General features: G+C 53.0%; 1 protein-coding gene across 5 annotated transcripts in view; it reads left to right on the top strand.

Annotated features, from left to right (window-relative positions):
* KCNN3 (potassium calcium-activated channel subfamily N member 3) overlaps positions 1-15956 on the top strand; it is a 210735-nt gene that overhangs the window by 43313 nt on the left and 151466 nt on the right. The window contains exon 1 of one of the 5 annotated variants that reach the window (XM_064370835.1): positions 10859-11045. The exons of the other annotated variants lie outside the window; for them this stretch is intronic. Within the exon in view, the coding sequence (XP_064226905.1) occupies positions 11025-11045 (21 nt within the window). The 5' untranslated portion in view covers positions 10859-11024. Of the gene's footprint in view, positions 1-10858; positions 11046-15956 lie in introns of those variants that run through there. 5 annotated transcript variants of the gene reach the window in all.

Genomic DNA, 15956 nt, shown 5'->3' with positions numbered 1-15956 from the left:
CGCCTGTAATCCCAGCATTTTGGGAGGCTGAGGTGGGCAGATCACCTGAGGTCAGGAGTTCAAAATCAGCCTGTCCAACATGGCAAAAACCTATCTCTACTGAAAATACAGAAGTTAGCTGGATATGGTGGTGTGAGCCTGTAATCTCAGCTACTCGGGAGGCTGAGGCTGGAGAATCGCTTGAACCCGGGAGGCAGAGGTTGCAGTGAGCCGAGATTGCACCACTGCATTCCAGCCTGGGCAATAGAGTGAGGCTCCATTTCAAAACAAAACAATACAAAAAAAAAAAAAGACTTGGGTGGCACACTAGTGATGGGTCCTCTGGAAACTTACTGAACCCGAAGCCTGTTTCCTCAGCTGTTAAGAGGGAATCACAACTCCTGGCTGTAACTGAGCACCCAGCACAGAGCCAGCCAGACACTGGGTCTCAGCAGGTACCAACTGTTGCTTTGATTAGAGTGGTGGTTAGAAGATGCCACCTGGAGCATCAAGGCTGGAGGGGCATGTGTGCCCACGTCACCCCTCCACTGTCTGCAGGTGGCTGTAGACGAGCTGGTGTCCCTGCCTGGAGAGCACGTGTGGAACACGCCCTTTTCTCATGAGTTCAGATGGCCTCCCCGCTACCCCCATGATGAGCGCCCAGTCATGTTTCTGGATAGATTTTGTTGGGTAAATCTGTGTGAGTGAGAAGGACGTGGGCTGTTCCCTGGAGGGCGGGGCTGCAGTGGTGGCCTGGGCTGGACTTCTGGAGCCTTCTTACCCCATGGGGCCCAGTTATTCTACACTCAGTCAGCAATTTGTGGTCTGGGCAGAGCTAACCGGCTGTGGACATGCAAATCAGACAGGTGGAGAGAGAACAAAAATAAACCCATGGGGCCAGGCCAGAGCCTGAGAGGCCTGGAGGAAGGTCAGGGGGACACATGATGACCAGGCAGAAAAAGGCTGAGAGAGCAGGGGCACGGGGAGAGCCGAACTGCGAAGCTGGCCTGGGACAGAGGCAGGGAAGAAAAGTATTGCCACAGCTTGCCTGGTGCTTGGTCAAGAGAACACGATTCCCGCTTCGAGACTTGAGTCGGGGTACTTTCTAGAATTCCAAAGTTTCTCTCTGCCCCTTCACCCTGCTTGGAGCGCCAGGGCTGCAGCAGTGGGTGACGTTCCCAGCCAGGTGCCAGGGGCAGCAAGAGCAGCTGGGCAGGGGAGGGACATGCTCAGGGCTTGCCCTACGTGAAAGCCATGTTTTTTTCACAAGGCCTGGTCGCAAGGTAACCAGAGTCGTATTCTGAGCAGAGCCTTGATGATACTAAATGAACAGCATGCAAATGATGTGTGAAATAATATGCAAATTGGCATCTTATTTTTGAGTCAGCTTGTTGGGCATTTTTCTTAAAGGACAGGAGTGATGCTCAGTGTCAAATGAACAGGAAAGTCAGCTTCAAGGGCATTCCTTGCAGGGGCTGAGCCGGCACCGACTCCTTAGAGCTTGCTGGTACCAGGCCTGCCAGGCAGCAGCTACGAAGACGGTTGTTTTGTGTTTTGCTTCAGGTTATAGACGGAGAGACCCATAAAGGTGCCATAAAGTTGGCTGCCCTGCCCAGGGTTACCCAGTAGATACAGAGGAGGAAGCAGATGACCTGCGGCCTGGGCTGAGCCACTGGACCTTGTTGGCCCGTTGATGGCTTTGAGCAGAGGGGCCTGCAGGGAGGCAGGGAGAGGCCGCCTTGCTCGTTCTGGCCTATCTGCCACTGTTGGTTCTCCTTAAGCTCCGTGCCTCCAACTCTCTGAGCCTCAGTGTCCTGGTTTGTAATGGATGTGGGGAGGCTGACATCCACTAGCCTGGGGAGGATGGCACTTGCCGATGGTTGGGCAGGCGGCCAGCCCGGCAGTGGACGCTCCTGGGCTGCCAGCAAATGGGGGCTCCTCCTAGCCTCTTTGCCTGAGTTCGCACCTGCCTGCCTCCCGGCAGGAATTTTTGCAGAGCAAAACCCCTTTTGAGATTTTCGATTTTACCAAATTGGAGTTTAGCTGTTTTCTTTCTTTTCTGGCTTCCAGTGGGTAAGATGTTGGCTCCCCAAAAAGCTCCTGCACATGGGAATGCCCGGAGCTGCTGGCACAGGCGATGTTACCTTCTCCCAAGGTGAGGGCTTGGGGTAGGCGTGTTGCTTAGGGTTGCGCCTCGGCCTTTGGAGAGACTCAGAGCTGGATGGCATTGGTGGAGGATGCAGGGGAGGCCTCCTCAAGGGGGCACTATACCTGCCCTGGATGGTCAAGCTCCATGGGCAGCCAGGTGTGCTAGCCGGGTGGGCAGGATCCCTAGAAATACCTCCCACCCCTGTGAGGAAGGCAGGGAAAGGACCACCCTCCTGCTTATAGGACCCCGAGGACCACAGAAGTTATGTGGTGGCTCACGCCTGTAATCCAGCACTTTGGGAAGCCGAAGTGGGAGGATTGCTTGAACCCAGGAGCTCGAGACCAGCCTGGGCAACATATTGAGAGCTTGTCTCAAAAAAAAAAAAAAAGTTACATGACTTGTCTAAGCCTACGCAGCATTGTTGGCGGCAGAGGTATAACTGGAATGCAGGAATTCCTGGTTTTAGTCCTTCTCTTTTCTTTCTCCCATCCCTCTTCCCAAACATATCCTGAACTCCCACTGTGTGGCAAGCCCTGCCTCAGGTGGCAGGAGTGCAGACACTCTGCACCTCACACACTCCAAGGGGTCTCTCCCCAGCCAGATGTGTTGTTCTCCACCAACTCCTCCTAGGAGACCACAGGGTTTCCTTGCAGACCTGGATTCAAATCCTGGCTACGTAGCTGTGTGGCCTTGCGCAGTGGCCTCTTTATCCGGGAGGTGGGATTTTAATTCCTCTTGTGGGTGGAGAGGTGGAGAAGTCAAGGTGGGGCAAAGCTAGCACCCAGGGGCCTCTTGTCTGTGCTGGGCAATGGTGCTTCTACCTTGGTTGTTTCTTCTGAGAGCTCAGCAGCCTTGGGATCATACAAGGTCCCTCACAGCTGGGCCCATGTTGCCCGGGCCCTCCTGCTCTGGGCTGGACCTGGTGTTAAGCTCTGCCAAGATGCTTTCCCTGCTCCGGGAGAGTGATGGTGCTGAGCCCGGTGGGAGGGCGTTTTGGCGGAAGACACCAGATGGGGTGCACACTGTGTGCCGGCGTTGGAAAGATCCCTCAAGAGTGGAATGAAATTGATGCAAGCTGAGAGCAAGTCTAGGTTGGAGTGGAGTCATGAGGGTTTCCTCGCGGGTGGATGGGATCATATATAATGCTTGTGTCTACAGCAGCTGGGGGAATGCACTGTTCTCATAATGACTCCAATGCAACACCGGGTTTGTATTCAGGAGTGAAGAGGTGACAGGCAGCAGAGAAGAAGAGAATAAAGATTTATTAAGGGACTACTCCGTGTGTTTACACACCTCATCTCATTAAGTCCTTACAACAACCCTGTGAGGTAGATATAATTCCCCCCATTTTACAGATGGTAGGCTCAAGGCTCAGAGAGGTTACGGGACCCGCCCAGGGTCTCACAGCTGGGAGGCGGTGGAGCTCGGATTTGCTTGCACGCTGTGTGGCAGACATGGTTTTGCCTCTCACACCCTAGGCTGGGCTCTTTCAAGCCAAGAAGCTTCTCCTGCCCACCCTGAGCTCTCCACTCCCACCCACCCCACTCTTTACTGTGCCACTCTCACTGCACTGCCAGCCTCCCCCAGAGCCCCAGGGGATGCTTTGTGCTCATGGAGTGGAGGAGGGGTAGAGGGAGGAGGGGAGGAGGATGCTGTAGGTTCAGATACAGGGGTTTGCTGAAGCTCAGGTGCTGTGTGGGCTCTGGGGCTGAGCAAAGGCTCCCATGGGCCCTGGAGGGGCCAGCCGAACCCTCAAGAGCATGTGTCCTGGTGTTCCCGCCGCAGCTCTGTGGCTTCCTGGCTCTGCAACCTTGTTGAGAAAACTGCCCTCTCTGGACCTCAGTCTCCATGTCTGTTTTCTCCCTCTCATGAGGATGGGTGTTAGAGGAATAAATGAGGCAAGGGCACCCCCAGTGTGTTCTGGCTGGCTCTGGGGGTTCAGCACCAAATAGACGTGTAGCTCACAGGCTGATGGGGGAAGCAGGCAGTGAACGAGTAACAACAGGTCTGATGTGAACTTTGTGGGAGACAAAGCCACACACACGTGGCCTGGGTTTGACCCACAAGCCTGAGACTCGGTGTCCCATGCCTCTGTCTGCTCCCCTTCCCCCGGTTTACTAAAGGTCCATCTCGCTCTCACTTCTTCCATCCTCCCTCATATCTGTCTCCCAGGCCATCCTTTGCTTCTTATATACTGGCCATCTAGCCTGGCGTTAGAGAACAGGCTCAGCGCCGGGCAGATCTGGGGCACGGCACTGGCTGTGCCACGTTCTGTAGCCGGTGTGGCTTTGGGAAGCTGTCTCGATGCTTTGATTCTCAGTTTCCGTGGGGGTTAATCCTAACCTGGCCGCTGGGACGGTCATGAGTTAAATGAGATATTGCTGTTTGTAAGGCACAGCACGTGGCTTCTGGCGCACGAGAAGCGCTCTGTGAAGGCCAGCTGAGTTGTGGGTGAGGAGAAGCGTCCTGAGCTAGGTGTGGGGAAGCTTGGTTTCTGGGCCTCTGTTTTGTCATCTGGAGAGTGAGAGAAGGAGCCCGAGGAGGGATGTTTCCTGCACCGGCCGTCTGCGGGAAGGTCCTGAGCGCCAGATGGAATCACGGAGAGAATTGGAAGAGAGCCGTGATATTCCAGCTGGAGGGTCCTCATCGAGGGTGCCTGTCGGCAGGGTGGGCTGGCGGAGGCGGGGCGGGTTTGTCTTCCTGACCCACAAGCGAAACCCTATGAAGACGTCGCGGCTAAGGGGATTTTCTCACTCTCGGGAGTCGGCTGAGGGACGGGCCCTTCTGGCCAGCCTCCCTCCCTGCCGCCTCCTCCCTGCAGGCCAGCCCTTGGCACGGGGCCTGCTTGTCTCCTGAACCCTCCTAGCAGCAGGGATTTAATTACTATAATGTAAGTAGCTGTGGCTTGAGGCCTTCTGGTGAAGGGGAAACAGATTTGTCTTCTCACTGGGAGAATAAGAGTCTGGGGAAAGGAAAAGAAATGTACTCTTCCCTGAGGTCCCTGAGGCTGTTGGGCTGAAGGGAGCTTTCTTCAGGGCAGGGAGAGGAGCATGGGTGCGGCGGGAGGGGCAGGGAGAGGAGCATGGGTGCGGCGGGAGGGGGCGCCGCATCTGACTGAAGGATCCTTGGCGCTTGCTTTTGCTTTCTGTGGGATGACTCAGCTAAGCTGCCTCTGTTTCCCCAATGACCCTGCTAACGGATCAGCCTGATATTCAGCAGGCATCTGTCAGTCACCTACCATGTGCTAGGCACTTAGAAACTTCCAGCTGAGTAGTGTGCCCAGGCGGAAAAATAATTTTATTCATTGACAAAGTTATTGAATGCCTGTTACGTGCCAGCATATTGTTCTAGGCACCACGGATATAGAGTCATGCGTTGCTCGATGACGGGGACACGGTCTCAGAAATGCGTCATTAGGTGATTTCATCATCGTGCAAGCATCATGCAGTGCACTTACACAGGCTAGGCGGCATGGTCCACCGCACCCCGAGGCTGGATGGGGCGGCCTGCTGCTCCCAGGCCACAAACCTGTACGGCCAGTTGCTGTACTAAACTGTAGGCAGTCATAACACAATGGCAAGTATGTATCTAAACACAGAAAAGGTGCAATAGAAATACTGTGCAACAGATACAAAATGCTCCCCCTGTATAGGGCGCCTGCCATGAATGGAGCCTGCAGGACTGGAGTGGCTGTGGGTGGGTCAGCGAGTGAGTGGAGCGTGAATGTGGGGACCTGGGACATGACCGTGCACTCCTGTCGGCTTCAGAAGAACTGTTCACTTAGGCTAAAGACATTTATTTTATTTTATTTATTTTTTATTTTTTAAATATTTATTTTTTTGAGACAGAATCTCGCTCAGTCACCCAGGCTAGAGTGCAGCGGTGCAATCTCAGCTCACTGCGACCTCCGCCTCCCGGTGGAGCAATTCTCTGTCTCAGCCTCCCAAGAAGCTGGGATTACAGGCGCCTGCCACCACACCCAGCTAATTTTTGTGTTTTTAGTAGAGACAGGGTTTCACCATCTTGGCCAGGCTGGTCTTGAACTCCTGACCTCCTGATCCACCCGCCTTGGCCTCCCAAAGTGCTGGGATTACAGGCATAAGCCACCATGCCAGGCTGCTAACTACATTTATTAAAAATATTATTTTCTCAGTAAGAAGTTAACCTTACCTTACTATAATAATTTTTTTTTTTTTTTTTGAGACAGAGTCTCACTCTGTAGCCCAGGCTGGAGTGCAGTGGCTTGATCTCAGCTCACTGCAACTTCAGCCTCCCAGGTGCAAACAATTTTGCCTCACCTCAGGCTCCCGGGTGGCTGGGATTACAGGAATGCGCCATCACACCTGGCTAATTTTTGTATTTTTAGTAGAGACAGGGTTTCTCCATGTTGGCCGGGCTGGTCTCAAACTCCTGACTTCAAGTGATCCACCTGACTTGGCCTCCCAAAGTGCTGGGATTACAGGTATGAGCCACTGTGCCTGGCTAAATTTTTTACTTTATAAGCTTTTTATACTCTTTTGTAATAACACAAACACATTATACAATTGTACAAAAATATTTTCTTTATATTCTTACTCTATAAGCTTTTTTCCGTTTTAGACATTTATTTAAAAGGATGCATTTTTACTTACAATTTTTTTTTTTTTAGATGGAGTTTTGTTCTTGTTGCCCAGGCTGGAGTGCAATGGCACACTCTTGGCTTACTGCAACCTCCGCCTCCAGGGTTTAAGCCATTCTCCTGCCTCAGCCTTCTGAGTAGCTGGGATTATAGGCGTGCACCCCATGCCTGGCTAATTTTGTATTTTTAGTAGAGATGGGGTTTCTCCATGTTGGTCAGGCTGGTCTTGAACTCCCGACCTCAGGTGATCTGTCTGCCTCGGCTTCCCAAAGTGCTGGGATTGCAGGCATGAGCCATCACACCTGGCCCAAAACTTTTTTTTGTTAAAAACTTAGACACAAACACATATTAGCCTGGGCTGACACAGGTTCAGGATCATCAAGATGTCACGAGGTGATAGGAATTTTCCAGCTCCATTATAATTGTACAGGACCTTGACCGAAATGTCATTATGTGATGCATGACTGTAGTAGAAAAAACTCACAAAAGAGAAAAATCTTTGCTCTCAGCAACTTACATTTTAGTAGGTAAACCTGATAGTAAACTATGTAAGCTAATTATATATTATGTTCAATGGTGATAAGTGCTATGCTGAGCGTTATGAAGAACTTCTTCCCTCCCAGATACATCTCACTCCAGCGACAGGTCTTAGATCCCAATCTGTTAAGGCCCCGATTAATTTTACCACCAGAGTTAGATAACAGGAGAACGATGGCTCCTTTCCTCTCATCATCGTTGTCGTCAGTAACAATCACAATTGTTAGGACCACTCTGGATGGGAGTGCAGAGGGTTCGGGAGAGTGGTCATTTTATTTTATTTTATTTATTCCTTAAAATTTTTTTTTTTGAGATGGAGTTTCACTTACTTAGTTGGCCAGGCTGGAGTGCAGTGCAGTGGTGCGATCTCGGTTCACTGAAACTTCCACCTCCCTTCCAGATTCAAATGCTTCTCCTGCCTCAGCCTCCTGAGTAGCTGAGATTACAGGCACATGCCACCATGCCTGGCTAATTTTTGTATTTTTAGTAGAGATGGGGTTTCACCATCTTGGCCAGGCTGGTCTCGAACTCCTGACCTCAAGTGATCCACCTGCCTCACCCTCCCAAAGTGCTGGGATTACAGGCATGAGCCACCACGCCCAGCCAAGCAAGAGTGGTCATTTTAAATAAGTGTTCAGAGCTAGGTGCATTGGGTCATGTCTGTAATTCTAGTACTTTGGGAGGTCGAGGCAGAAGGATCACTTGAGCTCAGGAGTTTGAGACCTGGCTGTATAGTGAGATCCTGCCTAAATGAAACAAAAAATTAACTGGGCATGGTGGTGCATGCCTGTGGTCCCAGCTACTTGAGAGGCTGAGGTGGGAGGATCGCTTGAGCCCAGGAGGTCAAGACTGTAGTAAGCTGTGATCATGCCACTGCACTCCAGCCTGGGGAATAGAGTGAGACCCTGTCTTAAAAACACACACACACACACACAAAACCACAAATAAAACAGATAAGCACTCAGGGTCAGGCATGGTAGCTCACGCCTGTAATCCTAGTACTTTGGGAGGAGGCCAAGGCAAGAGGCTTGCTTGAAGCTAGGAGTTCGAGACCAGCCAGGACAACATGGCAAGATCCTTATCTCTACAAAACACACACGCACACACACACACACACACACAGAGCTGGGTATATTGGTGTGCACCTGCAGTCCCAGCTACTGGGGTGGCTGAGGTGGGAGGATACAGTGAGCTATGATTAGGCCACTGTGCTCCAGGCTGAGCTCAGAGACCCTGTCTCTAAAAATAAAAACATAAATAAATAAATTAAGCAAGTGCTCAGGAAGGACTCGCCAAGAAGGTGATGTCTGCTGGAAGGTCTGAAGTTGGAGAGGGAGCCAGCCACTGGGGGAAGAGAAACAGCCAGGTGAAGGCCCTGGGTCAGGATCATGCCTGGTGTGGTGCAGACAGCACTGCCCAGAGTAGGCGCTACCACTGCCATTTGAAATTTCTCAGTAGCTACATTAAAAGAAGTGAAAAGAGAAAAGTAGAATTATACATGTTAATAATATTTTTAATATAACCCAACAAAGCCAGAATGTTATTATTTGAATGTGTAAGCAATGTAAAAAATCACTGAGATCTTTTACGGTCTATTTTTCGTACTGAGTCTTTGACATTTGGTGTGTCTCTGACATTTACAGCATATCTCAATCAGACATTAAGTTTTCACTGGAGATACTTGATCTGTATTTACAGTTTATAAAATTTACAGTGAAAAGAACAGATTTGTTGGGCGTGGTGGCTGACATCTGTAATCCCAGCACTTTGGGAGGTTGAGGCAGGTGGATTGCTTAAGGCCAGGAGTTCGAGTCCAACCTGGGCAATGTAACATAGTGAGACTCTGTCTCTACAAAAAAAAAAAAAATTAGCCAGGTGTGTGGCATATATGCCTGTGTTTCTAGCTACTTGGGAGGCTGACGGGGGATAGCTTGCTATTGGGGCTGCGGTGAGCCAGGAGTGTGCTACTGCACTCCAGCCTGGGCAACAGAATGAGTGTCTGTTTTTATATTGAATTTTAAGTGAAATGGACTTAAAGTCCAGTTGCACTGGTCATGTTGCAGGGGCTCAGTGGACACAGGTGAGCCGCGTCCTCACATTGGACAGTGCAGGTCTGGGAGCAGAGAGGATGCCCAAGAGGCTGACTCAGTGAGTGGAGGGGAGCATGTGGGCGGGGGGTAGGGGAGGGGTTGTGAGGTCACAGGGGAGGCGGGGCTGGCTCTGCAGGGCTTTGTAGACCGTCTTGAGGAGTGTGGACTTTACCCCCTTTCCCCGGGTGAGTTGGGAGCTGGGGGAGGGCTTGGAGTAGCAAAGTGACAGCTCTGACTTACATTTTAATAGGACCACTCTGACTGCAGTGTTTGGAACAGTCAGGGAGGGGGCAAGTCAGCGCCAGGAGCCCTGTTGAGAGGCTGTGGGGACGGCTCAGGTGAGGCTGGCGATGGTTTGGACCTGCGTGGGAGCAGTGAGTTGGTGAAAAGTGGCTGGGCCCTTGGGATATTTAAACGGAGGGCATTCCTGATGAATTGGAAGAAAGGTCATGGTATTCAGGGCAGGCAGTGGTGAGAGAAAGGGGAAGTCAAGGACGAGGCTGAGACTTTTGGCCCAAGCAAACTGGAAGGATGGAGTTTCTGTTAATTGAATGGAGAAGACTGTGGGAGAAGCAGTTTTTTGGGGAAGTCAGGGAGTTTGTGGTTGGACTTGTCAGGTTTGAGGTGTATCAATTTTGATAGAATGCGGGTAGCACATGCCCTAGAGGTTGTAGGAGGTCACAGGATGGTGCTTGAGGCCGTGGAGTGCTTCTGCATGGGCCCCGACCCAGAACAGATGGCTCCTCTCATCTTCCAGAGGTCTGTTCAAGGCATGGCTGGCAACATTAAAAAAAAATTCAACTGAGTTATCTGTGCCTCTCGTGTTGACTCCCTGATGGCCACCGAAAGTTGCTAGGGTCTTTCTGAGTCAGTCCACATTTCAAGGTCATATCTCTCTGCTCTGGGCTGATGAATAAAACACGTCATAAGTGCTCAGAAGCTCCCCCAGCATGGCCTGGAAGCCTGATTTTATGGAAACTTACTGAAATGGTGCAAAACGCTAAAGATATGCAATCCTAATTTTCTAGCACTTTCAACTCCACAGGGATGTTGGGGGAAGGGATTAATGAGCTTGGAGAGGTGAACCTCCTCAAGGGCTCGCAGCTGGGGGAAGGTAAGCACTAGATGCTGGGAATCACCAGCCTCACGTGCGCCAACCGCGTCGCCAAGCGTCCGAAGCCTGCAGAGGGCCCCAGCTCTCAGGCGATCACGCAGGGAAGCCGCTGCACCTGTCCCTTTTAAGACTGGGCGGAGAGTGGGGAACGGCAGCAGGTGTAACTTTGGAGGTCTTCTCCTAGCCCAGCCAGTGTGTGATGCTGGCACCTGGGCTTGGAGAGTGAGAGTTTTGGGACCAGGAGTCCAAGGCCACCTCACTTGGGCAGGCAGGCCTGCTGGACATGGGCCTTCTGACTTAGTTTCAAAGCTGGACCCTGACCTTTGCTGGCCGCATGACTTCAGTGATTTAATCTTTGAGTTCTTCTGTTTCATGGGGCTGGTGGTGCCTGCCTTGCAGGAGTTTTGGGAAGGGAAGTTAATGCAGGAGCTTAGCCCGGTGACTTGACACGTGCCCAACGTAAGGAATGCCTGTGGGGCCGCCTGGCTCTGCCCTGAATGTGGAGGGAGACAGTGCAGAGGGAACTTCAGGACTGGTATGAGCTGCGGATGCCCGGTGGCGAGTAGCAGCAGCGTGAGCAGGGGAGAAAGTGGCGCCTGCCAGAATGCGAAGAAGGGAGAACAGCGGGGGCTCCCCTCCCTTTCAGGAGACCTGGGATCTAACTGTGCCTTTAGATCAGGGCTCCTCAAGTGGGGAAGTTTTGCTTCTCAGGGGACATTCAGCCATGCCTGGAGACATGTTTGGTTGTCACAGCCAGGAGAGGGATATTACAGTCCTTTAATGTAGAGAGGCCAGGGATGCCCCCTACAACGAAGAATTACCCAGCCCACAATGTCAGTGGTACTGAGGCTGAGAAACCCTGCTTTCGATGACTCATCTTCACTGGCTTGTTACGAGGATGAATGTGAAAATGGAGACTGCTTTTCTAACTGCAGCGTCCCCTTCCAGGCCCTCTCCTTCCCTCACCCTTTCCCAAGGGGCCGCCTCTGTCATCAAGGACCCTGGTCCAGGAGTCAGCAGCCCTTGAACTCCAGGAGTTCAAGTCCTGACTCCTCATGCCTCAGTGGAGGCTTCCCTTAGTTTCTAGCCTCCATGCCTTTTCATCTTTGGAAACCTCATCTTGAGTGGGGCAGTGGTGTCTACACTGTGATGGGGCTGTGGTGTGGACCGAGTGGGAGCCTGGAGGGGAAACATGCTTAGTCAGCTGTGATGTGCGGGCAAAGGGAGGTAGCAGGCCAATCCGCTTTCTAGTCTGGCACTGAATGATGGCCTTGGGGGCATTGCCCAGGAACCCCCGTTGGCGCTTGCAAAGCCACAGGGCTGCCCTCCCCAGCCTGCTCCATCTTGCTTCTTGCTGTCTATTTCCTTGAACAGGTGGAGCTAGTCTCCATTTGGGGAAGATGGAATTTGCAGGAAAATGCAGGGCTATTATTTCTGTGCTGTGTGAGTGGGAGACAGAGCTGGTTGAGTGGCAGATTTCCTGGCAGGGGGAGAAACAGCTAAGCGTGCCAGCCCAGGCATCGCTAGAATCCTCTTGAGGTGACTGGGCCAGGATTCCCCAGTGGCCACCTTGGGAAGCAGACGTTTATTCTGAACTCAGGACTAGCCCCGGGGAAAGATGGGGCTTGCTGTCGGGGAAAGGCCTGCACCCATATATTGAAGCTCAGAGGACATTCTACTCAGCAAACTTTCACGGATGCCCGTTCTGTGGCAGGCACTGGCCCCGGGGATGTTGGGGGACACAGAGATGGGTGAGGTTGAGGGGGTGTCCAGGCTGCCATACCTCTGAGGCAAGGCAGACTGTGCAAGAGCGATGGAGAGGCACCGCGTGGCGTTAAGGGCCTGCTGCGAATATTAATGTCTGGAGGCTTCTTAGAAGAAGTAGGGGTTGAACTGGGTTTTGAAGGAAGGTAGGGCTTCATGAGGCAAAAGGGAATGCGTGTTCTGAGCAGAGGCTCCAAGTTGGAGGGTGCCAGGTGTTCTTAGGGAGGGCCGGGGAGGTAGGTTTTCCTAGAAGTGCTGGGAAGAGAAGACTGGAGGGGGACATGGAGCCCCCTGGCCGTGAAGCTCATGGAGCAGTGGGGGCTCTACAAACTAGGCTGATGAATTTCTCCTTCTGTCTAAAGACACAGGGAACAGTGGGAGGTATGTGAGCTGGGCAGTGGCATGCTCCAGTCACAGCATGGTTATGGGTTCTATAGAAAGAGGAAGCTGGAAGCAGTGTCATTGCAATAGTTCTAGAGAAGGAGGAATGAAGGCTTGAACCAGGCTGGGGGCAGTGGGAAGGGAAGATATGGGCGGGGGAGATTTGGGGAGGCAGGCAGCATGTCGGGCTTCATATTTCTCCACCCTGGATATCTGGGTTGTGTGTGAGGATCGCAGTGACTGCCGTGGCCCACTCACCACACTGCTCTGCTCAAAGCCCAGCCTTTTCTTGGAGAATGACAAGCAGCAAGCATCAGGCAGCCTGCTGGTCCCAGAGAACAGGGTGGCACGGTGCCCACACCAGCCGGCACCAGCCACTCTGGCTGGTGGGGGGGGGCTCTCCTTCTGGAACCCATCAGCGTTGGCTTCTGGCCAGGCCCAAAGGAGGTGGAATACACCCTCTTCCTGCTCGTTTTCAGAGCTTTGGGAGGAGTAGATATGGAGGACAGCAGCAGCGTGCTGGAGCCGGCTACTCTCAGGTTCGTGTTGGAGCTGGGGGAGTGACTGGTTGTGCACTTGGGCGAGCTGCCTGGTCTCCCTGAACTCCGCTGTCTGCGTTTGTAAAGTGAGCATCATGATACTCAGCCCACGGGGTGGCTGTGAGAGTCCTGTACAGGTGTAATCACGCAGGTGTCAGGCTCTTAGCTCAATAAATGGCCGCTGTTTTTAATTGGCAAGATGTGATGTTGGACTTGACTTGATGGGTGGGGAGAGGCAAGACCTCGTTGCTTTCAAAGGAGTCAAAGACCTGGGAAGCAGTTGGAATGTGAATTCTATCTTAGGTGTGTTGGCTTTGAGGGGCTGGAGAAAATCCCAGGACAGTCAGAAGAAATCTAGGGTCTTCTAATCATGTGGTTCACATAAACAACCCTTTCTATAATATCTCAGAGTCAACTTTTCAAAACACCAGCCTCCCTGCAGGTCCAGTGTGGTATCGGGGGAGCGGGGTCATAGCTCAGTATGGCCAGCCCAGCCGCTGGCCTTGCTTGTGTCATTGGTGACTCCCCCTGGCCCTCGGTGCCTCCCTCAATGTTGGCATTTCCCATAGGCTGGCTGGGCTGGCCTCTGCCCAGAGATCCATTTGGGTGCTGGCCCAGCTCAGGCTCCAGAGAGGAAAGAGCCCTGGATCTGGAACCAGTGACCTGATGTTCATGCTGGCTCTGCCCCTTCCCTCTCGGTGTGGCCTGGACGGACGCGCAGGCTCCCCGTGGCCGGTGGGGGTAGTGAGGAGGGTTCCGGGAGATGAGAGCTGTGAAAGCAGCAGCACGTGCCTGGCACACAGGGCCCCTGGCAGATGCTTGGTGAACAAGTGAGGGCAGGCAGGGCAGGGGGCAGAGGATTTGGGAGGCAGACCTGCGGAGGGGCCCAGGGCTCGGGGAGGGGCGTGAGGAGTCAGGTGGACCTGGCTCTACTCCTGGCTCTGCCACTAACCGGAAGATTCTGAGTCAGGTCCCTGCGTTGGTCACATTCATGTGTGGCTGGTGGCGATGGGAGGTTGGCCTTAGGGGCCACTCTAGTGCCTACCTCACAGCATAGCGATGGGTCTAGATTGATACACAGTACCAGGGCCTGCAGAGTGCTGAATAAACCTTCATTCCTCCTCTAGTAAGTACAGTAAGTCCCTGGAGGGCAATCCCCAAATGCCTTGATTACTGCAACTGTGGGGTACAGAGAGAAGGGGCGCTTCTGGAGCCAGCACCTTCTCTGCTCAGTTTTGTGTGTTCCTTCGCTCTTTTGTCTCCCGAAATGTGACCCAGCCCCATGGAAACTGGTTGCAGACACCTAATGGCAGTGGGATACCAGGGGGCGGGGGAGCAATCGGCTCCAGGTGCAGACAATGAGAGGCACATTGTCTGTAGAGAATGTAGAGAAAGAAATAAAACCAACAAAAAGTCGGTCTGCTTTCTGTGATCACCATGTACCGGCACTTCTAAACAAGGTCAGTGATAAAATCCTCCTCTCAGGGCAGATGCTCCTGGCCCCGCTTCTGTATGCTGCTGCCTAATGGTCTCCAGAAAGGAGCCTCGGTGGCTGTAAATATCGGGAAGGAACTCATCAAGGGCTGGCAGAAGCAGCCAGAGATGATCTGGAGAATAAGCTCGTTGATGATTGCAATGGCAGCGTGGATTTGGGGCTCAGGAGACCGGAGTGGGAGGGTGCTACACAGTGAAGTGTGGGTGAGGCAAGAGAGTGGTGGTGACCGCTGTGGGCTCGGGCCGGGAGAGGCATCCTTTAGGCCTTTGGACGTGGTCAGGAAGAGGGTGTACTTCATCTCCCTTGGAACTGGCAGGAAGCCAGGGCTGATGGGTTCCAGAAGGAAAGTCCCCCCCAGCCAGGGCGGCTGCTACCAGCTGGTATTGGCTGGCGTGGGTGCTGTGCCACCCTTCTCTTTGGGACCAGCAGGCTGCTTGCCATCTTCCAAAGGGGACTGAATGGCCTCTTGACAAGGGTAGGAAAAGAGCCAGGGCTGCCCTCTAGGCTTGGGGGCTGCTAGGGGGTTGGGGAGGGCAGCATTCACATTTCTCTAGCCTGGACAACAAGCATGTGTGTGCAGATCAAAATGAGCACGTTGAGGCTTTTACTACTATCATTTATTAAACAAGTTTCCTTGAAGGGTTGTGGAAGGGCCCATGCAGAAAGATCCGTCTAGAGGAGGAGGCTCCGTGTGTGTACACAGGAAGGAGGTGTGTCCTGGGGACTAGCTGGGGCACAACCCTAGGGAAGTGTGTGTGTGTGTTTCGGGGGGTGGTCTGGTCATTTGGCCCCTTCCCTGACTGAACCCCTTGCAGGACCCCAAGCCAGACAGCAATGCTGGGGTCCCTTGCAGAAGCAGACACCTTTGGCCCCTGCTGCATCTGAAACAGGTGTGCATTAGTCAAGGTGGCCTCAGTGGTCCTGTGCAGTGGGGCCCCTGCAGTGAGAAGAGCAGGGCCTTCTCTTGGGTCTGGGGGTGTAGGAGTCACTCTTCCTGATCTGCTCCCACATGCAGGTGTGTCTGGTTCCATTTGGAGCCAGTGAGCCGGCTGATGGTGGCTGCCTGGGGCTCCTGGGGCTGAGCAGTTAGGCTAGGCTTAGCCCACAGACACTTCCCAGAAACCGGTGGCGCCGTCAGAGTGTTGGCTGGATGCTGCGGAGTTGGCAGGATACAGTGCAGGAACAGCAAATAGGTTTCATCTGGGTGTCAAGTTGAACTAATTGGTACCAGCTGCCAGGAGGGCTGTGTCGAGAAGGGTTCTGATGTGCTGAGCTTAGTGGGAAGAGTGC

This window comes from Aotus nancymaae, unplaced genomic scaffold, assembly GCF_030222135.1.
Source record: "Aotus nancymaae isolate 86718 unplaced genomic scaffold, 86718_ANA_hifiasm-v0.15.2.pri h1tg000108l, whole genome shotgun sequence".
Taxonomy (NCBI): Eukaryota; Metazoa; Chordata; class Mammalia; order Primates; family Aotidae; genus Aotus; species Aotus nancymaae.
The sequence above is the reverse complement of the archived record's forward strand: the minus strand, read 5'-3'. Positions and strand labels throughout refer to the sequence as shown.